The sequence below is a fragment of the Anomaloglossus baeobatrachus genome, chromosome 3 (genome assembly GCF_048569485.1).
Source record: "Anomaloglossus baeobatrachus isolate aAnoBae1 chromosome 3, aAnoBae1.hap1, whole genome shotgun sequence".
Classification (NCBI taxonomy): domain Eukaryota; kingdom Metazoa; phylum Chordata; class Amphibia; order Anura; family Aromobatidae; genus Anomaloglossus; species Anomaloglossus baeobatrachus.
In genome coordinates, this window is record NC_134355.1 from 238,478,744 (window position 1) to 238,502,090 (window position 23,347).

Sequence of the window (23,347 nt, forward strand, 5' to 3'; positions counted from 1 at the left end):
GCTCAAATTTTTACACCATATTCCTGCACCCAAGCTACACCTCATAGCAAAAAACCCCACATCACTACTGCATCATACTATATGCGGTAGTGATGCCTTTTTTGCCAGAAGGTGTAGCTTGGGTGCAGGAATATGATGTAAAAATTTCAGCTCCAAATCTGCATTCCCTCGGCAAAAAAACACACAGTTTTCTGCCAGGAAATGCAGGTCTGCAAACTCAGTGAAAGTTCATTGAAGTCACCTGGAGTCAGGTTACCTGCGATCATAGGTGGAAGACAGTGGGAACCTCCCATTGTGGACACAACTAACCTGAGTGTCACTGCTCATCAGGGCTCAGTCTCTGCCTGAACCTCACAGCATTCGGTCATGTTCCATGATCGCACACTGTAATGTAACATAGCTGGAATCTTCATGGGAACTTGTGTGGATTACATCAGACCTGCAGGGGTGTTTTGGTGGTTAATAAAGTGGTGAAAGAGGGTGTGTTTTTGTCTTTTCAAATAAAGGATCATTTCGGTGTTTGTGTTTACCTATTTTCACTTACAGATTAGTAATAGACACTCCCCATTACTAGTCTAGGGCTTAGTGGCTGCTGTGAGCTGTGATTAACCTTTTATTACTCCGATTGCCACCGCACCAGGGCAATCGGGAAGAGCCAAGTAAAGTTTCTGGATTGTCACATCTACTGGATGAGACAATCCTGGGTGGCTGCAGGCTGCTATTTTTTAGGCTGGGGGACCCCCAATAACCATGGGTCTCCCTCCTCAGCCTGAAAATACCAGTCCCCAGCTGTGGGCTTGATCATCACTGGGTTTCAAAATTGGGGGGAGACCGCATGTCAGTCTTTTAACTGATTTATTTAAATAATTAAAGAAAAAAAAAAAGCCGCATGCGGTTCTTCTTACTTTGATATGCAGCCAAGATAAGTACACGGTTGGGTGCTGCAACCTATAGCCGTATGCTTTATCTGTGCTGGGTATCATAATATGGGGGGACGCTACTCCAATTTTTTAATTTCTTTATTTTTATACTACGATAAATGCATGTAGCTTCTGTAATTGGAAGCAGTCAGCTGACACCCTGCCACTGAAGGTAGGGACGCGTATGACTGCAAGCAATCACAGATACCAGTGGGTAAAACAGTGCATATGGATGAGCCTAATGAGTGGCCACAGAAATGAAAGGGCGAGAGCAGTGACAGCCATGCCAGAGACTCGGTCAGTGTAGCATGCCTGATCCTATCCCCCTATCCTTTCTACCACCATTTATAATTGCCTGATTCTGGTCCCCATAGACTTATATGGGGACCGGCGTCTGGACAGATATCTGGGATTAATTCCAGACAGGAACCAGATTTTTTTTTAAAAATCCGGTTAGGTCCGCCGGTCCCGGCTATCTGTGCGAGTCCGCCCATCACTAATCAGGGCATAAAAACATTAAATATAGTCATTGGATTTAACACAATTTTCATAAGTTCAAATTTTGTATACTTGTGATATTAATTGCTCAATACTATTTTTTTGTCTTCTCTTTTGTAAAGCCATCACCAGAGGTTTCTAGCAGTGGCGTACCCCACCTCCCCATTTAAAAGCATATGAATTGAGTGTACATGTGTAGAGCGGAGCTTAGAGAAATAGCTGTTAGAATCTAGCAATTTGTACAGCCAACAGTTATACAAAGTATATAGCAACTAGAGATGAGCGAACCGGTCGCGGTTCGGCTCGAGTTCGGTTCGCCGAACGGGCGTCTCGTTCGAGTTCGGTTCGGCGAACGTTCGATGAACCGAACTCGAACCACATAGGAAACAATGGCAGGCAATCACAAACACATAAAAACACCTAGAAAACACCCTCAAAGGTGTCCAAAAGGTGACAAACAACTCACAACACAACACAAACACATGGGAAAGTGACAAGGACATATACTCATGCGAAAACAAAAGAGCTGGACGAGTAATAAGAGGAGGAGACACAGATATATGAGTATATGCAAGGAAATATCGATGCCATTACTGTGCAACTTGAGCCCTGCTCATTTTAGGCTTCCAATCTGGATAAATTGCCTGAGCTTGCCACGTACGCCTTGGGGATCTTGTCATGTCCTGCAGCCAGCGTTCTCTCGGAACCTGTCTTCACTGCTGCTGGGGGTCTGCTGGCAGATAAGCACACGTGTCTGTCCACTGAAAATGTGGACATGGCTCTCAGAGGACTTTTCTTCCCCTGGGTCAGCCAGGTTAGGCGAAAGGCACGCGTATTTTTGAGAGTGCTTCATGCAAAGCATCTTTTTCTTTTTCAAAAGGGGGGTCAACTGATGCCAGTCAAGTGGGGTGTGTGGCTCAATTAGTGGAAACGAGGGAGACTGTGGTTGGAGTCCCCTCGCTTTTGAAAAAAGAACCAAGATGAACAAGTCATGGCTCTCAGAGGACTTTTCTTCCCCTGGGTCAGCCAGGGGAGGCGAAAGGCACGCGTATTTTTGAGAGTGCTTCATGCAAAGCATCTTTTTCTTTTTCAAAAGGGGGGTCAACTGATGCCAGTCAAGTGGGGTGTGTGTGGCCCAATTAGTGGCAACGAGGGAGACTGTGGTTGGAGTCCCCTCGCTGTGTTTCTAAAAGAACCAAGATGAACAAGTCATGGCTCTCAGAGGACTTTTCTTCCCCTGGGTCAGCCAGGGGAGGCGAAAGGCACGCGTATTTTTGAGAGTGCTTCATGCAAAGCATCTTTTTCTTTTTCAAAATGGGGGTCAACTGATGCCAGTCAAGTGGGGTGTGTGTGGTTCAATTAGTGGAAACGAGGGAGACTGTGGTTGGAGTCCCCTCGCTCTTGAAAAAAGAACCAAGATGAACAAGTCATGGCTCTCAGAGGACTTTTCTTCCCCTGGGTCAGCCAGGGGAGGCCAAAGGCACGCGTATTTTTGATAGTGCTTCATGCAAAGCATCTTTGTAAGCTTGAAAATGGGGATCAATTGATGCCAGTCAAGTGGGGTGTGTGTGGACCAATTTTTGGAAACAAGGGAGACTGTGGTTGGAGTCCCCTTGCTGTGTTTTACATGCTTTTAGAAGGGCATGACATGGCTTAGAGGTTGACTTTCTGCATCTGCAAACTGTTAGCTACCAAAATGCTGCATTTCCAACCTTTTTAACCGAGGATTTTCGAGACCTTATGCCCATCGCAGTGCCCCAAGAGCCGATGCCCAGGCGCCACTCCTTCTCCAACAAAGGTGTCCACGCGCTACACCAGCATGTCGCACCAAACATCACCGCTTCTTTGAGAAACTGTGTGACAGGGTGCATTTCACCACAGATACTTGGCCCAGTAAGCATGGACAGGGGCGTTACATGTTGCTGACTGGGCAATGGGTTACTATGGGGAGAGATGGAGAAGGGTCTGCTGTACAAGTCTTGCTGTCCCCACGAGTTGTATCAATCCTTCCTCTGTATGTAGAAGTTAATACACTGCTTCTGCCTCCTCAACCTCGTGTGGGTCCTTCACCTCAGCCCAAACCCTGTGTGGTCAGGGCACCCTTCCTTGTAACTGCGCACAAGGAAAACCACACACCTCCTTACTATGCTGGCAGCAGAGCTCAATGCCATCATGCGGTCAAATGTTTACTTTGAAATGTATGGGAAATGTGAGTCACACCGCTGAGAAGTTGTGGACGGTTAGCTCTGGAGACCAAGTTTCATCAATGGTTGTCTCCACTCAACCAGCAGCCAGGGAAGGCCGGGTGTGACAATGATGCAAACATGGGTGCGGCCCTTCGCCGTGAAAATGTGACACACGTGCCTTGTGTGGCTCACGTGTTGAATCTAATTCTCCAGCAATTTTTAAAACACCATCCCAACCTACATGGCCTTGTGCAGCGGGTACGCTCGCTATGTGCTCACTTCCATCGTTCGCACACAGCAGCTCAACAACTTTCCTTGCTCCAGAAGTCTATAGGTCTGGTGGTTAAATGCCTGAAATGCGATGTGCCAACACGCAGGAATTTGAATCTGCACATGTTGCAGCGTTTGTGGCAGCACCGCCGAACCCTGCTGCAATACGTTATGACATATATCCTGGCCTAACTTGATCCAGAGGTGGTGCAGATCACGCTGCTGTAGTGGTGTCAGATCAAGGACCTATGCACCCTTCTACACAGTTTACAAATGTCGACGAAGATGTTTAGCACTGGCAATGCCATTCTCAGCGTGACAATTCTGGTCATCTACATGATGGAGCACACTGTAAGCATTATTTGGAGTCAGGTGTTGGGACAAGAGGAAGGGGAGGAAGTACAGGAGGAGTCAAATGCGGAAGAGATAACAAGATCTACGAGGTCCAGATGGTCAGCGGCACCTATGCGGCAGTCATGGTGGGGGAGAGGGATTAACAAGGGCGCATAGTATCAGCAAAAAGTGTTGAGGAAGGTGCAGGAGCCCATGAAGAAATGGAGGACGAACTGGCGATGAGCATGGAAGACTCAGCAGATGAGTGAGAGCTTGCTCACATTTCGGTTTTGCGAAGTTGGGGGAGAGGGCAGAGGAAGGAGGCACGATTCTCACCTCTCTGCCACCAACACACCAAGGACTTGGTCCTCCTGGATGCACAAGACACATGAGCGCCTTCTTGCTGCACTACCTACAACATGACCCTCGGATTGTACGAATTCGAAGTAATGCTAACTACTGGGTTGCCAAACTGTTAGATCCCCGGTACAAGACAAAATTTGGCGAAATAATTCCTGACATACAAAGGGAAGCACGTATACGGGAGTATCTGCAGAAGGTGGTACGCAATCTTAGATCTGCTTTTCCACTAAACACCAGTGCTGCACAGAGTGAATCTCAATGCTTTGTCATGGATAGGAGGAAATGGTCTTTTACTTGTCCACATCTAAGGGACCGAGGGCTGGCTGCTGTGCTGAGATGGCATTGAGTACGGTGTCCCTGCAGAGTTGCACTTTTGGTCATATACAAAATGAGTTGAAAAAGGACAGATGCTGGTGGAAAGGGGAACAGGTGTGTTGGAAAGGGGAAAAAAGTTTTTGTCCGTGGGTTTGGTGGTTAAGCAAAAGTAACATTTGATGAAGAAACACCATCTGTTACGGTGGGACTGGCAGATTTGGATAAGGTGGTATATATTATGTTACCGCTATATAACGAAAATGAATAAGAAAAGAAAGAGAAAGGTATATATCCCGATCAGCAGTCAATGTCCACCATGCTCCCAGATGGAAAAGGAGAGGTTGGCAACTGGAAGGTTAAATGGAGGATACAGATCTGTGTGGCTATGAAACTAATAGTTGCCTGAACCGAGTTAGATGCCACTGGGATCTGGAGACTGGGAGCCCTGTTAGCGTCACAGGGTCCACACGCCCACCCAGCCCAGGAACTCCCGGTTAACATCACAGGGGCCGTTCAGTACGCTGACCGTGTGCATTGGGGCCACACCTATGGACAGCAGGCGCATCAGCAGCAGCAGGCCTGTTAATGCCACTGGGCTGCACAAGCAGGACTGGTAGGACAGGAGCTGGTCTTAACCGTTCTGCGTTACCAACTGTGGTGGCGGCCTGCATTGATGCCCTATCCCTGCCTACCTCTGACCTAAAGCCGCAATGGGTTCAACTTATGGAGGTGTGCTCTTTCGGAGCATAATAGAAGACTGCGCACCTCCTTGTTGGCTCCAGCTCGTTTTGTAACCTGGGTCCGCCCCAAACCAGGGTGGACCACAATGCACCTCCTGGAGACAAAAGCAGAGTGACACGTCATGAGTGGCATAACTAGCGTCCTATTTGGAACCACAACTTCAATAATGACCTCATGGCTGCCACGACACAAACACCTCACCAGTCATCGTCTGACCATCAATAATGAGGTGACAAGTCATAGGGGCGGGACTCTGCAAGCCATTTGGGAGTGGCCTGGCTACATCGTCAGGACACCTGATGCCCTGTGGTCTATATGGGCCCCAGGGGCAGGGCCAAAGAGTTCATTACCGGACCTAGTCTCTGATGCAGTAAGTGCCTGAGCATGCTCAGTAGCATGAAATACAGTCTCTGAAAAAAGACTATCAGCTTTAGCATGGTGCCTAGGCACAAAACAGGACTTAGACCCCGCACGGAGTGCAAGTACCTAGGCAAAGAGGCTTTTCGCACTAAGTGTGGGAGCATGCGCTGTATCCTGAAATGAAGACTTAGCCTCAGGAATGGCACAGTCAGGCTGAGCATACTCACTAGGCGAAACACTGTAGTTAGGCTGCGGCTGGGGTAAATCGTCACACGCATGCGCACTAGCTGCCTCTCCACACTTAAACGTGGAGGAAAAATTGCTCTTCGGGTGTGGACTTGGAGATGCTGTCTATGAACAGAAGGAAAAGCTAAAGGTGTGTGTTACAGCAAGGAGCCACCGCGGAAACACTTTGTTCAATTGTGAGCGGAGTCATTTTGGAGTTTGGTGAGGAGTACCGTAACGCCAGTGAGCAGCATCCTGTACCACAGACCAACATTCTTACAGTGCTGTCTATACTGCTTACCGTGAGAGGAGCGTAAAATCTGTATTTCTGGCAACTGGACATCACAGTACCCGGGTACGGTAGGCTGTGCCCAGACAATAATGCGGGCACGCAACACTTTGTTTTATTAGCAAAACACATATCTGTTCTGGGTAGGCCGACTATTTATAGACAATAAGACTTGCTGCCTCTGCACTGTCAAATTGTCACATACAGTTTAAATCATAGAGGGACAGCAACACATGTTTGCATTGACTGTTGATTTTCAAGATTTCCATGACTGTGTTGCAGAGCTGTGTGGTTTGCATTCACACTGTTATCATCTGCCTTATCTGTGAGGCTTCAGCTAACAAGGGTATTCAGGGGGGGTAATGTGTTTTTTCTATGTTTAGGTAGATAACTGGGAAGCTCTTGTGATGCGCTACTGGTAAAGCTGGGTTTACACACTGCAACATCGCAAACGACATCGCTGTAACGTCACCGGTTTTGTGACGTTACAGCGACCTCCCCAGCGACATTGCAGTGTGTGAAACCTATCAGCGACCTGGCCCCTGCTGTGAAGTTGTGATCGCTACAAATCGTTCAGGACCATTCCTAGGTCCTTTGTTTCCCGCTGTGCAGCATGCATCGCTAGCAAGTTTCAGTGTGTAAAGGGGACTTTACAGCGACTCCGCGGCTCTGTCTGTGTAGCGTCCTGATTAGCGGTCACCGGTGAAGGATTCACCGGTGACCACTAATCCCCCGAGTGACTGAAGTGTCCCCCCCTCTCTCATACTCACCGATCCCCGATTACCGGCGCTGCACGGCGTTCACTCTGCTCCAGCGGCTTTTCCTTTTTTGAAAAAGCCGGCCGCTCATTAAACAATCTCGTATTCCCTGCTTTTCCCCGCCCACCGGCAAATATGATTGGTTGCAGTGAGACACGCCCACACGCTGAGTGACAGCTGTGTCACTGCACCCAATAACAGCAGCCGGTGGGCGTGTCTATACTGTGCAGGAAAATAAATAAATAAATAATTAAAAAATCCGGCGTGAGGTCCCCCCCAATTTTAATACCAGCCAGATAAAGCCATACGGCTAAAGGCTGGTATTCTCAGGATGGGGAGCTCCACGTTATGGGTAGCCCCCCAGCCTAACAATATCAGCCAGCAGCCGCCCAGAATTGCCGCATACATTAGATGCGACAGTTCTGGGACTGTACCCGGCTCTTCCCGATTTGCCCTGGTGCGTTGGCAAATCGGGGTAATAAGGAGTTATTGGCAGCCCATAGCTGCCAATAAGTCCTAGATTAATCATGTCAGGCGTCTCCCCGAGATTCCTTCCATGATTAATCTGTAAATTACAGTTAAAAAACACACACCCGAAAAATCCTTTATTAGAAATAAAAAACACTAACACATTCCCTCATTACCAACTTATTACCCACAACAAAGACCTCCTTGTCCGGCGTAATCCACGGTCCTCCAACGTCGCATCCAGCTCTGCTGCATGCAGGTGACAGGAGCAGCAGAAGACACAGCCGCTCCTGTCACCTGCACGCAGCTAATGAAGAGAGCCGTGTGATCGGCTGAGCTGTCACTGAGGTTACCTGGATCCAGCGGTGGATCCAGCGGTGGCCGCGGGTAACCTCAGTGACAGCTCAGCTGATCGCGCTACTCACCGCCGCTCCGGTCAGCTCCACGCAGCAAATGAGGTGAGTAGCGCGATCAGCTGAGCTGTCACTGAGGTTACCCGCGGCCACCGCTGCATCCACCGCTGGATCCAGGTAACCTCAGTGACAGCTCAGCCGATCACACGGCTCTCTTCATTAGCTGCGTGCAGGTGACAGGAGCGGCTGTGTCTTCTGCTGCTCCTGTCACCTGCATGCAGCAGAGCTGGATGCGACGTTGGAGGACCGTGGATTACGCCGGACAAGGAGGGCTTTGTTGTGGGTAATAAATTGGTAATGAGGGAATGTGTTTGTGTTTTTTATTTCTAATAAAGGATTTTTCGGGTGTGTGTTTTTAACTGTAATTTACAGATTAATCATGGAAGGTATCTCGGGGTGACGCCTGACATGATTAATCTTGGACTTATTGGCAGCTATGGGCTGCCAATAACTCCTTATTACCCCGATTTGCCAACGCACCAGGGCAAATCGGGAAGAGCCGGGTACAGTCCCAGATCTGTCGCATCTAATGAATGCGGCAATTCTGGGCATCTGCTGGCTGATATTGTTAGGCTGGGGGGCTCCCCATAACGTGGGGCTCCCCATCCTGAGAATACCAGCCTGCAGCTGTATGGCTTTACCTGGCTGGTATTAAAATAGGGGGGGACCGCACGCCGGATTTTTTAATTATTTATTTATTTACACGGCACACAGAGCCGCGCGGTATTAAATGAAGTCGGGTGAAGTTCACCTGCTGTCCCCAACGACCAGCTAGTCGCTCTGCAGGTCCGGATCGCTGTTAGGTCGTTGGCCAGGTCTGCCTGTTTGACAGCTCACCAGAGACTTTGTAGCGATCCCGGCTAGGTTGAGATCGCAGGTTGGATCGCTAGAAAGTCTCAGTGTGTAAACCCAGCATAAGTCGTGTTCGCACACACACACACACACGCACAAACACACAATTACTGCTACGCAGAGGGATTAGCAGGTAGTAGGCAACAGAATAGATTGTTCAATTATTTAAATTGTATGCATGGTTCTTATTGTTTGTTTTGGTAAAGTTAAACAATCATTTATCAACCCAACTGACTAGAGTCCTTTTCCTGTTGCCTGGTTTTGCTGCATACTGGGGAGCCCACCCTGTACATGACTTAAAATGAAGCATAAGTCACAATGTGAATTTCACTGTGCTACAATGCGGCCTAGCGTGCCTGTGCAACCACCGCCTGCCCCATCAAGTGCATCTGCGTGCTCATCATCCTCTGTGACTGTGGGGACAGCAGTCTCACATGGTTTTTCACACTGAACTTCCATCCCTTTACACGCAACATACCTCCCAACCGTCCCGGATACAGCGGGACAGTCCCTCTTCTGAGCCTTTGATCCCGGGTCCCGCCCGTGAGGCTGTTTATCCCGGGCTCCACCCACCCACTGTAGCCCCGCCTCGCTGTTTCTCCCTTCTACTATTCATTACAGAGCCGAGCGCGCACCTACTCCTGTGACTGCTGCTGAGGTATGAATCACCCCCTGCAGCAGAGCGACCCCCCTGCAGCAGAGCGACCCCCCCCTGCAGCAGAGCCCCCCCCCTGCACCAGAGCCGACCCCCCCAGTCCCGGAGCCTGCGTTTGTCTGCAGCTGTTCTCTCTGATTCCCCGTGTGCGGCTTCTCACTGCTGCAGACACGCGGGGAGTCAGGAAGCTGAGGAGACCGTGCAATCAGCACTTCTCTCTCCTGCAGATAGCACTGGCCAGTAATAACCTATGCAGAGTGACATCTGCAGGCTTCTATTAGCTTACCGATCAGTGGTCTCCTGCCTGTGGAGCAGAGCTGCTGGGTCCTAGCTTCCCAACAGCTTCAGCTCTGCTTTATCCTGGCTCCCCTACCAGTTAAAGGGAACATGTCAGCAGAAATTTCACAATAAAAATAAAAGATTCCCCTCTGCAGCTCCTGGGCTGCTTCTAGAAAGGTTCCTGTTGTTATTGTGCCCCCTTTGAGACCTACAAAAATACTTTATGAAGTCTTACCTTTTTGTATGCAAATGTGTTTTTATGGTCACGGGGGCGGGCTGTCTGGCGTCCGTTATTCCCCCTCCTGCCGCTTTACGCAGTCCCCCATTGCTCATTTACATACACAAGGACGCCTTCCTCATGTAACTGTCCTCCCGAAGTTTTGCGCATGTGAACGCTTTTTCAGGTGATTGCGCAGGCACGAGATTATGGGCGGCGCTGTGATTGTCATCAGCAGCGTTAACCAAGTACCCGCCCATAATCTCGTGCCCGCACTTTTCCCTCTGACTCCACCGTTATGCGCAAGTGCTGGCCATATGAACCATGTTACCTATTACTGCTTGCACGAGATTATGGGCGGGTACTTGGATGACTTTGCTGATGACAATCACAGCGCCGCCCATAATCTCGCGCCCATGATAATAGGTAACGTGGTTCATATGGCCAGTGCTTGCACATAACGGTGGAGGCAGAGTGAGAAGCGCGGGCACGAGATTATGGGCAGGTACTTGGATGACGCTGCTGATGACAATCACAGCGCCGCCCATAATCTCGCGCCCATGGTAATAGGTAACGTGGTTCATATGGCCAGTGCTTGCGCATAACGGTGGAGGCAGAGTGAGAAGCGCGGGCACGAGATTATGGGAAGGTACTTGGATGACGCTGCTGATGACAATCACAGCGCCGCCCATAATCTCGCGCCTGCGCAATCACCTCAAAAGCGTTCACACTTTGCACAGTGCTTACTCCCGCGAGAGTGGCACTGGGCATGCACAAAACTTCAGGAGGACAGTTACATGAGGAAGGCGTCCTCATGTATGGAAATGAGCAATGGGGGACGGCGTACAACGGCAGGAGGGGGAATAACGGACGCCAGGCAGCCCGCCCCCGTGACCATAAAAACAGATTTGCATACAAAAAGGTAAGACTTCATAAAGTATTATTTTAGGTCTCAAAGGGGGCACAATAGCAACAGGAACCTTTCCAGAATTCATCCCAGGAGCTGCAGAGGGGAATCTTTTATTTTTTTTGCTAAATTTCTGGTGACAGGTTCCCTTTAAAGGGAACCTATCAGGTGCAATCTGCACTCAGAGCCAGGAGCAGTTCTGGGTGTATATTGCTAATCCCTCCCTAACTGTCCCTGTATACACCAGCATAGATAAAGGCATCTATAGAAAAAGTATTTTTAAAGAGCTTATATCTTATGCTAATTAGCGCGGGGACTAGTCCCAAGGGCGTTACTTCACTTGGCTAGTCGGCTCATATAGCGTGTTAGTACTCACACAGGGGCGTAATAACATGCTAACATGCTATGCGAGCCGACTAGCCAAGTGAAGTAACGCCCTTGTGACTAGTCCCCGCGCTCATTAGCATAAGATATAAGATCTTTAAAAATATTTGTTCTTGATCTCTTTATCTATGCTAGTGTATACAGGGACGGTTAGGCAGGGATTAGCAATATACACCCAGAACTGCTCCTGGCTCTGAGTGCATATTGCACCTAACAGGTTCACTTTAAAGGGAACCTGTCACCAGATTTGGGGCCTATAAGCTGCGGCCACCACCAGCGGGATCTTATGTACACATTCTAACATGCTGCATACCTCCCAACCGTCCCGGATACAGCGGGACTTTCACGCTTTACGTTGTTTGTCCCGTTGCCACGGGCGGGACGGCCGGCTCCCGGGCTCCGCCCACCCACTCTCTCTCCGCCTCCCTGCTTTTCCCTCCTACCATCCTAGTAGACGTGGCATAGAGAGGAGCGCTGCCTGTGCTGCTGCTGGTACAGTAAACTAATCTCCCCAGCGCTGATTTCCCTCCCTCCCCCCTCACCCCCTGCCGCCTGTCTGTGCGGGCGCCCCCCTGCCGCCTGTCTGTGCGGGCGCCCCCCTGCCGCCTGTCTGTGCGGGCGCCCCCCTGCCGCCTGTCTGTGCGGGCGCCCCCCTGCCGCCTGTCTGTGCGGGCGCCTCCCCGCCGCCTGTCTGTGCGGGCGCCCCCCCGCCGCCTGTCTGTGCGGGCGCCCCCCCCGCCGCCTGTCTGTGCGGGCGCCCCCCTGCCGCCTGTCTGTGCGGGCGCCCCCCTGCCGCCTGTCTGTGCGGGCGCCCCCCTGCCGCCTGTCTGTGCGGGCGCCCCCCTGCCGCCTGTCTGTGCGGGCGCCCCCCCGCCGCCTGTCTGTGCGGGCGCCCCCCTGCCGCCTGTCTGTGCGGGCGCCCCCCTGCCGCCTGTCTGTGCGGGCGCCCCCCTGCCGCCTGTCTGTGCGGGCGCCCCCCTGCCGCCTGTCTGTGCGGGCGCCCCCCTGCCGCCTGTCTGTGCGGGCGCCCCCCTGCCGCCTGTCTGTGCGGGCGGCCCGCCGCCTCATTGTGCGGGCGGCCGGCCGCCTCTCTGCGGGCGGCTGGCCGCCTCTCTGTGCGGGCGGCCCGCCGCCTGTCTGTGAAGGCGGCCGGCCGCCTGTCTGTGAAGGCGACCGGCCGCCTCACTGTGGCTGCCTGCGTGTCCGTGCTGGAGGCCCGCCGGCTGCCTGCGTGTCCGTGCTGGAGGCCCGCCGGCTGCCTGCGTGTCCGTGCTGGAGGCCCGCCGGCTGCCTGCGTGTCCGTGCTGGAGGCCCGCCGGCTGCCTGCGTGTCCGTGCTGGAGGCCCGCCGGCTGCCTGCGTGTCCGTGCTGGAGGCCCGCCGGCTGCCTGCGTGTCCGTGCTGGAGGCCCGCCGGCTGCCTGCGTGTCCGTGCTGGAGGCCCGCCGGCTGCCTGCGTGTCCGTGCTGGAGGCCCGCCGGCTGCCTGCGTGTTTGTGCTGAATGGGTGTGGATGGGGAGTGGATATGGGCGTGACTGTGAAATGGGTGTGGTTAGGGGGCGTGGCCTAAAAATTTGCCGCGGCGCGCTATGCGCGCCGCAAACTTTGTCCCTCTTTTCCTTCTTTAAAAGTTGGGAGGTATGCAACAGGGAGTGTGATTGTCAGGGCATCACTTGTTTTGGAAGTGGAAACAGAAGGTATTGTTGAGCTGTCAGACCGAGAAAACCAACATTGGATGCAGGCTACATTATATCCACACCTGCACCTTCGTCACAGATTGGCTGGACTACCTGCAGTTAATAATTGCATTTCAGAAATGGAAAGAAGTGTAGAATGCACATGTGTTGTACCTTGCTTGGCAGCAAAGGAACACTAACTTAGTATTACAGACAATTTTAGGAAGACAGAAAAAGAGTCAGCTCTTTGGGTAAATTAAATAGCGTGGCAAAAGTGGACAGGTGGGTACAGTGGCCGTGTTCTGTGGGTACCAGGACAGTAAAGGAAGCCTCACTTTCTATCCCTCCGAATGATCAAATGCAGCAAGGAATTCCCTGAGTTTGATATAAAATTAGCGTAGCAAAATGTGCATGAGGGTGTCATGCAGAGGTGCTAAAAATAGCTTTTCACCAGTGGGGCACTAATGGAAGTCCAACAGCCACTTCTTGTATGCCACTAAATTGCAGCATTTTTTGCTATTATTATAGCTTATTAAAAACAGAGCAGGAGGGTGCAATGCAGAGGTGCTGTAAATAGCTTGGCACCTGTGGGGCACAAATGGAGTACAACAGCCACTTTTTGTATGCCACTGAATGGCAGCATTTTTTGCTATTATTATAGCTTATTAAAAACAGAGCAGGAGGGTGTAATGCAGTGGTACCGCAAATAGCTTTGCACCAGTGGGACACTAATGGAAGTCCAACAGCCACTTTTTGTATGCCACTAAGTTGCAGCATTTTTTGCTATTATTATAGCTTATTAAAAACAGAGCAGGAGGGTGTAATGCAGAGGTACTGTAAATAGCTTGGCACCTGTGGGGCACAAATGGAGTACAACAGCCACTTTTTGTATGCCACTGAATGGCAGCATTTTTTGCTATTATTATAGCTTATTAAAAACAGAGCAGGAGGGTGTAATGCAGTGGTACTGCAAATAGCTTTGCACCAGTGGGACACTAATAGAAGTCCAACAGCCACTTTTAGGATGCCACTGAATGGCAGCATTTTTTGCTATTATTATAGCTTATTAAAAACAGAGCAGGAGGGTGTAATGCAGAGGTACTGCAAATAGCTTTGCACCAGTGGGACACTAATGGAAGTCCAACAGCCACTTTTAGGATGCCACTAAGTTTAATCAGTGTTTGCTAGTATAATGGCTTAGTAGCAATGAGTTTGAGTGTGCAATGCAGAGGTGCTGCACATAGATTTGCACCAGTGGGACACTAATGGAAGTCCAACAGCCACTTTTAGGATGCCACTAAGTTTACTCAGTGTTTGCTAGTATAATGGCTTAGTAACAATGAGCTTGAGTGTGCAAAGGGCGGGAGGGTACAGTGGCAGGGTTGTGGGTCTGGGTAGAGGAAAGGAAGCCTGCCTTTCTATCCCTCCTAATGGGGAAATGCAGCGAGGAAATCCCTGACTTTAGCTACACAGACGCTGTCATCTTGTGTAGCTGTTAAAATCTGTTTTCACGGACCTGACTGTCACCTATGGCTCTGACCCTGCCGGTATTAGCCCTTAAAAGGACTAATAGAACCTTCTATCCCTATAAATAAATAATAATAATCCCTATTCTGTATAGTGCTGTGTATAGAGCGTACACAGCAGTATCGAAGACAGGAGCTACGCCAGCGGTGACTGACACCAAGACGCGGAAGGCAGATAATGGCGTGCTGGAGGAAAATGTCCGTTTTTATAATGCAGGGACATGTGACATGGACATCCTATCACACATGCCATTGCTTCTCTGGCTAAAAGTCCACTTAGCTGTGTGTGTGTCTGGGATTGGTTGACATGCTGGCCCGCCCCACTACACGCGCACGCTTAGGGAAGGAAGACAAGGAAAAAAAAAAAAATGGCGATCGCCATTATCCATACAGCAGTGATCTGAATGCGCTGTTCCCGCACACTATACACTGAAATTTCATAATAGTGTGAGTCACAGAGTGACTTACACTATTACAGCGGAAAGCCAGCTAGTAATTAGCTTGTCTTTTTGCTTCTAGAACCGTTCTCGAACGTATCTAGAACTATCGAGCTTTAGCAAAAAGCTCGAGTTCTAGTTCGATCTAGAACAGCCCCCAAAATCACTCGAGCCGCGAACTGGAGAACCTCGAACCACGAACCGCGCTCAACTCTAATAGCAATGTAATGGTGGCAAAGTTTGGTTCAAAAAGATTGTGGAAAATTCTTATGGTGTATCATAAACACAATACAGAGGCCAATTTTTATAGTAGTTAATTTAAACTTTTGTTTTTTACTGTACTGTACGAGAATGTAATTTTTTTAAACTGTTCTATTTTCTTACAGAGAGATTAAAGTCCTGATGAAGTCCTTTTTGAAAGCAGTAGATTGATGAAGCGGCCTGCTGTATAATTGTTCTTATTCATAAACGTCCATTGTTTTCCCTATTATTTGCGAATGATGTGTGTGTGTGTGAGTATGTATATTAGAGGTCTGTATAAAACTGAAGTTAGTATATGTGCACATGATGTTTTTTTCAGGTTGATTCCACCTGAACCCTGCATGAAAAAGCTCTGCTATACCACGCCAAAAAAGGAATCTAATGGACAGCAATTTAAAAACTACATCGCTGTACACACTGTAGAGATCAAACTCGGGGGAGTTCGAGATAGGCACGACATGTATTTTAGCTCTTACTTATTGTTGGTCTCAGATAACATAGCAAAACCTGGTGATAAATTCCCATTAAACCACAAAAAAAGACGCTGACAGAAGAGCTGCTTCAAAATTAAGGTAAATCGGCAGAGTAGCTGCTTCAGGAAAAAGACTGACAGCTCTCTTTCCTGAAGCAGCTTCACCCACTAAACCTGCCAGGTGTTTGCACATAATGCCTTTAAGTCAGCATCTTAAAGTCGCTGTGTGAACATACCCTTATGCTTATGTTTATTTACAAACTAGCTGTAGTACCCAGGAGTTACCTGGGATAGTATCTGTCACTCTGTCTCTCTCCCAGTCTCTTTCCCTGTCTGTCTCTGTGTCTGTCTGTGTCTATCTGTCTGTCTCTATATCAGTTTCTCTGTTCCTCACTATCTCTGTGTCTCTGTGTCTGTCTCTCTATCTGTGTCTGTCTCTCTCAATCTCTGTGTCTGTCTCTATCTCTGTGTCTGTCTCTTTCCTTGTCTGTCTCTTTACCCATCTATCTCTTTCCCCATCTGTCTTTGTCTGTCTCTTTCCATGGTCTGTCTCTTTCCACGTCTGTCTCTTTCCACATCTGTCTCTTTCCACGTCTGTCTCTGTCTCTAAGTCTGTCTCTGTCTCTGTCTGTGTCTGTCTCTCAGTCTGTCTGTGTCTCTGTCTGTGTCTGTCTCTCTGTCTGTGTCTGTATCTCAGTCTGTGTCTGTCTGTGTCTGTCTCTCAGTCTGTGTCTGTGTGTGTCTGTCTTTTAGTCTGTGTCTGTCTCTCAGTCTGTGTCTGTCTCTCAGCCTGTCTGTCTCTCAGTCTGTATGTCTCTCAGTCTGTGTCTGTCTGTGTCTGTCTCTCAGTCTGTGTCTGTCTGTGTCTGTCTCTCAGTCTGTGTCTGTCTGTGTCTGTCTCTCAGTCTGTGTCTGTCTGTGTCTGTCTCTCCACCGACATCATATTACCTCACACATAAGCTTGTTATACTATAAATGTCCTTTGTTTCTATAGCAACCAATCACAGCTCCTATTAATAGCCTGTAGCCCACAGCTCCATTCACTTTAATGGAGCCAGGTTTTTTGGAGAGTAAAGCCCGCTTTACACACTACAATATATCTTATGATGTGTCGGCGGGGTCACGTCATAAGTGACGCACATCCGGCATCGTAAGATGCATTGTAGTGTGTAACAGCTATGTGCGATTGCGAATGAATGGTAAAACGTTCATCGCACGCACGTCGCTCATTCCTCATGAATTGAACGTTAGGTTGTTCATCGTACCCGGGGTAGCACACATCGCAGTGTGTGACACCCCGGGAACGATGAACCGATCTTACCTGCGTCCTGCGGCTCCCGGCCAGCAATGTGGAAGGAAGGAGGTGGGCGGGATGTTTACGTCCCGCTCATCTCCGCCCCTCCGCTTCTATTGGCCGGCTGCCGCGTGACATCGATGTGACGCCGAACGTACCTCCCACTCCAGGAAGTGGACGTTCGCCGCCCACATCGAGGTCGTATGGACGGGTAAGTACGTGTGACGGGGGTTAATCGTTTGTGCGGCACATTCAACAAAATTGAACGTGCCGCACATACGATGGGGGCGGTTACGATCGCATACGATATCGTATGTAGAATCGTAACATGTAAAGCAGGCTTAACTGCGGGGTTTTGGAGAGTAAGCGCAGGGTTAAACTTTCTTGTCAAAACATAGTCTATGATGTTCCCTGAGTCACATGAGGCGTCTGTGCAAAAGTTCGTGATTGTAAATGCGACGGTGCGGATTCCTTTAGCGGACATACACACACACACATACATACTGCACATACATACATACTGCACATACATACATACACTCAGATTTATATATTAGATTGTAGTGGTTTAGTTTGTGTATAGAAAATTATTACAAAAAACAATTAATTAATTAATGCTGGATCCTACTTGCCTTTTAAATTTGTAGGCTTTTAGCCTGGGAGAGGCATGTTTAATAAATATTAGCTTTAGGGTCCCAACAAAAAAAGGTCACCTTGCTATGTTTGATTGCCTCTTATGAAGGGGCAAAATTATGCGCTATGTACCATCTCAAAGATTGTAGGCTTTCAAACAGAGATCGTTTTAACTGTGTTACGCTATAATGACTCATATTTTCTGTACATGTCCGCTCTGAATTTTAAATTGCTGTGGCTGCTGTTGGCTCTATAATGATGATTTTTATTTCTAAAATTTTACAAGTATATGCTTTAGGCCTAAGACACACGGCGAGAAAAACTGTGCGAGTGGAGTGCGATAAAAAATCGCATTCCACTCAGACCAATATTAGCCTGTGTGTCAGCACACATGACCGATTATTTTCTTAGCCCTAATCGGACCGAGAAAACAATCGCAGCATGCTCGGATTGTAATGCAATCATTGTTTCTCTCGCACCCATTCAAGTCAATGGGGCGAGAGAAAAATCGCACTTCACTCGCAGCACACCGGTGTACCGCGCGAGTGCAGTGCGAGAATGGCAATAGCCGGCAACGGAGGAGAGAGGGAGATGAAACCCTCCCTCCCCTCCTCCGTGCCAGCCCGCCTTTCTGCAGCACTGGCCCATCCCTCCTCAGCGACGGCCCGCCCCCCGCAGCTGATGGTCGCTCGCACGAACGGACCTCAGTCGCAGGGACACTTGCATGACAATCGGCTATGCTGTACTGTCAGCGTGAGCCGAGTGTCATGCGAGGGGATCGCAGTAATCCCCGTGTGGCCCTAGTCTTATAGCAGTAATGCAGTTAAAATTTCATATATTCAATGTTTGCATACATCTTAGCGATAACAGTGGGCTGCTGCATTCTTTTGTTTGCAATTTTTCTGATTTGTACCTCTTACTTCTGTAATGTATATCAGAACATTTCTGGAATAAAAAGCTCATTTTCAACAACACTGATATTTTGTTGTCGTCACTCGGTGTCTGTGTCTGTGTGGACTGACACTTCACAATAGTCAAACTACATGCAAATGGTAATAAGATTTTTCTTTTGGTGCTTAGGGCAAAGCTTTTATCATCATTCTATTGGTAAATTTATTTTTTTACAACACACATAGTTTTATTCTACAATTTAAAAGTAAGTCAGTGATTAAAAAAGACATATGTCCATTCAATTCAATCCAGGAATAGAAAGCAGGTAGATAATGGGAATGTATGTGTGGTGCTCCTGAAGTTTCAGTCGCCACAGAGGTAAGGGTACTTTACACGCTGCGATCTCGCTAGCGAGATCACAGGCGATCGTACCCACCCCCGTCGGTCATGCGACATGGGCAAATCGCTGCCCGTGGCGCACAACCTTGTTAGTCCCCGTCCCACGGACTTACCTGCCCTGCGACGTCGCTCTGGCCGGCGAACCGCCTCCTTTCTTAGGGGCGATTCATGCGGCGTCACAGCGACGTCACATGACAGGCGTCCAATAGAAGCGGAGGGGCGGAGATGAGCAGGCCGTAACATCCCGACCACCTCCTTTCTCCCGCATTGCCGGCGGAACGCAGGTAAGGAGAGGTTCGTCGCTCCTGCGGTGTCACACACAGCGATGTATGCTGCCGCAGGAACGACGAACAACATCGCTAATAAGCATACAACGATTTTTGGTTTCAGGACGCCCTCTCCACGGCAAACGATTTTGACCTCTTTTGCGATCATTTAAGGTCGCTCGTAGGTATCTCGTTAATGAAGCCAGATGTGTGTATCAAACACCGTGACCTCGAAGATAATTCACTATCGATATCGCAGCAAGTGGTGTAGTATCCCATTCCCGGGTAAGGAGGAGGTCACAAATCAGTGTACACACAAACACAGCTACACTCTGAGCGTGCGAGGTGCTGCAGCAAAGTGCGGGGATTGCAGATAAGTGCGGCATAGTTTAAACACAATCTCATAGTTTGACACAAGAACATAGTTTGAATTTATCCTAAAGGTCCAGTCACACTAAGCAACTTACCAGCGATCCCAACAACGATAGGGATCGCTGGTAAGTTGCTAGGAGGTTGCTGGTGAGCTGTCACACTGCGACGCTCCAGCGATCCCACCAGCAACCTGACCTGGCAGGGATCGCTGGAGCGTGGCTACACGAGTTGCTGGTGAGCTCACCAGCAACCAGTGACCAGCCCCCAGTCTCCTAGTTACAGCACACATCAGGTTAATTAACCCGATGTGTGCTGCAGCTAAATGTGCACAGAGCAGGGAGCAGCGCACACTGCTTAGTGCTGGCTCCTTGCTCTCCTAGTTACAGCACACATCGGGTTAATTGCCTGATGTGTGCTGCAGCTAAATGTGCACAGAGCAGGGAGCAGCGCACAATGCTTAGCGCTGGCTCCTTGCTCTCCTAGTTACAGCACACATCGGGTTAATTACCTGATGTGTGCTGCAGCTAAATGTGCACAGAGCAGGAGCCGGCAGCACAGGCAGTGAGAGCAGGAGACTGGTATCAAAGGTAAATATCGGGTAACCAAGGACAGGGCTTCTTGGTTACCCGATGTTTACATTAGTTACCAGCCTCAGCAGAAGCTGGCTCCCTGCTCACTGCACATTAGTTGTTGCTGTCTCGCTGTCACACACAGCGATCTGTGCTTCACAGCAGGACAGCAACAACTAAAAAATGGCCCAGGACATTCAGCAACAACCAACGACCTCACAGCAGGGGCCAGGTTGTTGCTGGATGTCACACACAGCAACATCGCTAGCAACGTCACAAAAGTTGTTCGTTACCAGCGATGTTGCTAGCGATGTTGCTTAGTGTGACGGGGCCTTTATATGTTTCCCATTGTTTTTTTTTTCTTTGTTTTTCTACTTTACTGTTTATCTCCATTTAATAGGTGCTCCATGGACAATGCTACCAGGTGTGTATCTTGTCAGATGTATGCATGCCTTGAGCAGCCGTTCGAGGGTGAATATGTCTGCACTCGATGCAAGCATGTTGCGTATTTGGAAGCCAAGGTAACTGATCTAAATAAGCAGCTTGCAACACTCAGGGGCATTGCAAACCTGGAGAGGAGTTTAGAGCTCACTGAGCTTTCTCTGGCTGGGGCCAGTAATATGGAGGAGGGTGGAGGTGGGGAATATCAGGACCCAGAGGTAAGTAGCTGGGTAACAGTTAGAAGAAGAGGTAGGGGGAAAACTGTCAGGGAGCCTAGTCCTGACCTGGCATGACCTAGTAAATATGCCTGTTTGGCTGATATTAGGAATGAAGGGCCAGGACTAGGATCACTACAGCAGGACGTTTCTCCTAGCAACCAGGAAAACAACTGCTGTAGGAAGGAGGGAAATAGGAGTGCAGCAAAGCCCAGACAGATGTTGGTGGTAGGGGACTCTATAATTAGGTGGACAGACAGGGTCATCTGTCGCCGAGACTGTGAATGCCGAACAGTGTGTTGTCTGCCGGGTGCTCGGGTTCGGCATATTGCGGATCGGATAGACAGATTGCTGAGTGGGGCTGGGGAAAACCCAGCGGTCATGGTGCACATTGGTACTAATGACAAAGTTAGAGGCAGGTGGAAGGTCCTTAAAAATGATTACAGGGAACTAGGAGAGAAGCTGAAGTCCAGGACCTCCAAGGTGGTGTTTTCAGAAATACTACCGGTGCCATGAACGTCACTAGAAAGACAGCCTAGCTTAGAGAGATAAATACGTGGCTTAGAAATTGGTGCAGGAAGGAAGGGTTCGGGTTCATGGAGAACTGGGCCAACTTCCCAGCTCTACGGTAGGGACGGGCTGCACCTCAATGGGGAGGGTGAAGCTGTGCTGGGGGAGAAAATGGTCAGACGGATGGAGGAGCTTTTAAACTAGGATCTGGGGGGAGGGAGGGTTGTGGAGCAAAAAGGGGATAGAGCAGATAGAGACAGTGAGACGGTAGGGGTCAATGAAGGATTAGGGGTGGATGGGACATGCAAGGAACGTAGAGAGGCTAGGAGTAATAAAGGTGTTAATAGTATTAAATGTCTACTGGCAAAAGCAAGAAGTCTTGCAAACAAAATGAATGAATTGGAGACTCTTATGTCAACCATGGATTATGATGTGGTGGGCATTACGGAATCCTGGCTGAATGAAAGCCATGACTGGGTGACAAACATACAGGGTTATACTAAATTTAAAAAGGATAGGAAAGACAAAAGGTGGTGGGGTGTGTATATTTATCACATCTAACCTAAAACCTGTGTTGAATGATGACATTGGGGGGAACTGCAACAATGTACAGCCAATATGGGTAAATGTACATGGGGAGGGGAATAATGGAAAAATGTTAATTGGACTTTGCTATAAGCCTCTTATCATACGTGAACATATAGAGGGTGAAATGCTGGAACAAATTGAAAAGGCAGCTAATAATAATAATCGGGTTCTTATTATGGGGGATTTCAACTATCCAGACATTCAGCGAGACATAGAATCTTCTGGTTGTGCTAAAAGCTGTAAGTTCTTATCCACTATTCAAGACAATTTCCTCTCTCAGATGGTAGATGAACCGACAAGGGGAGATAATTTGCTAGATCTGGTCCTGTCAAATAGACTGGTTACAATTTCAGATCTACAGATCCGAGAGCACTTGGGCACCAGCGATCCTAATATGGTAAGCTTCAAAGTAATAATCAATAGAACATTTCAAAGGGGAAATGCTAAAACCTGGAATTTTAGGAAAGCTGATTTCAACAAATTAAGGGAAGAGCTTAAGGCGGGCTTTGCACGTTGCAACATCGCTAGCCCCGTCACAGGTACGATATGTTGTGATAGCTGGCGTAACGAAAATTATCGCTACGCCAGCTTCACATGCACTCACCTGCCCTGCGACCGTCGCTCTGGCCGGCGACCTGCCTCCTTCCTAAGGGGGCGGGTCATGCGGCGTCATAGCGACATCACACGGCAGGCGGCCAATAGCGACGGAGGGGCGGAGATGAGCAGGATGTAAACAGCCCGCCCACCTCCTTCCTTCCGTAGAGCCGCCGGCGGCAGGTAAGGTGAAGTTCCTCGCTCCTGCGGCTTCACACACAGCGCTGTATGCTGTGCCGCAGGAACGAGGAACAGAATCGTACCTGTCGCGGCAGCATAATTATGGAAAAGTCGGAGCCTGCAACGATGATACGAGAACGACGCTTTTGCGCTCGTTCATCGTATCATCTAGAGTTTACACACAACGATGTCGAAAGTGACGCAGGATGTGCGTCACTTTCGATTTGACCCCACCGACATTGCACGTGCGATGTTGCAACGTGCAAAGCCGCCCTAAATGTGTAGATTGGTACAAAAGTCATGGTAACTGGGGATACTGAAAATAAATCGGGAAAGTTTAAGGATATACTACTAGAGTCCTGTAAAAAACTTATACCCTGTGGTAATAAAATGTCCAGGAATAAAAAGAAACCACTATGGATAAATAAGACTGTACAAAGTATAATAAAACAAAAACAAAGGGCGTTTAAAATCTTAAAGGCTGAGAATACACAAATAGCATTTCAGAAATACAAAGATATCAATAGGAAATGTAAAAAAGAAATCAAACAAGCAAAACTAGCTACTGAAACAAAAATCGCCAAGGACATTA

At 49.0% G+C, this 23,347-nt stretch overlaps 1 protein-coding gene across 1 annotated transcript in view; it reads left to right on the forward strand.

Annotated features, from left to right (window-relative positions):
• C3H6orf118 (chromosome 3 C6orf118 homolog) overlaps positions 1-18,672 on the forward strand; it is a 582,436-nt gene extending 563,764 nt beyond the window's left edge. The window contains exon 9 of the mRNA XM_075339774.1: positions 15,457-18,672. Coding sequence (XP_075195889.1) covers positions 15,457-15,502 — 46 coding nt within the window. The 3' untranslated portion in view covers positions 15,503-18,672. The remainder of the gene's footprint in view (positions 1-15,456) is intronic.
• Positions 18,673-23,347: the final 4,675 nt, after the last annotated feature.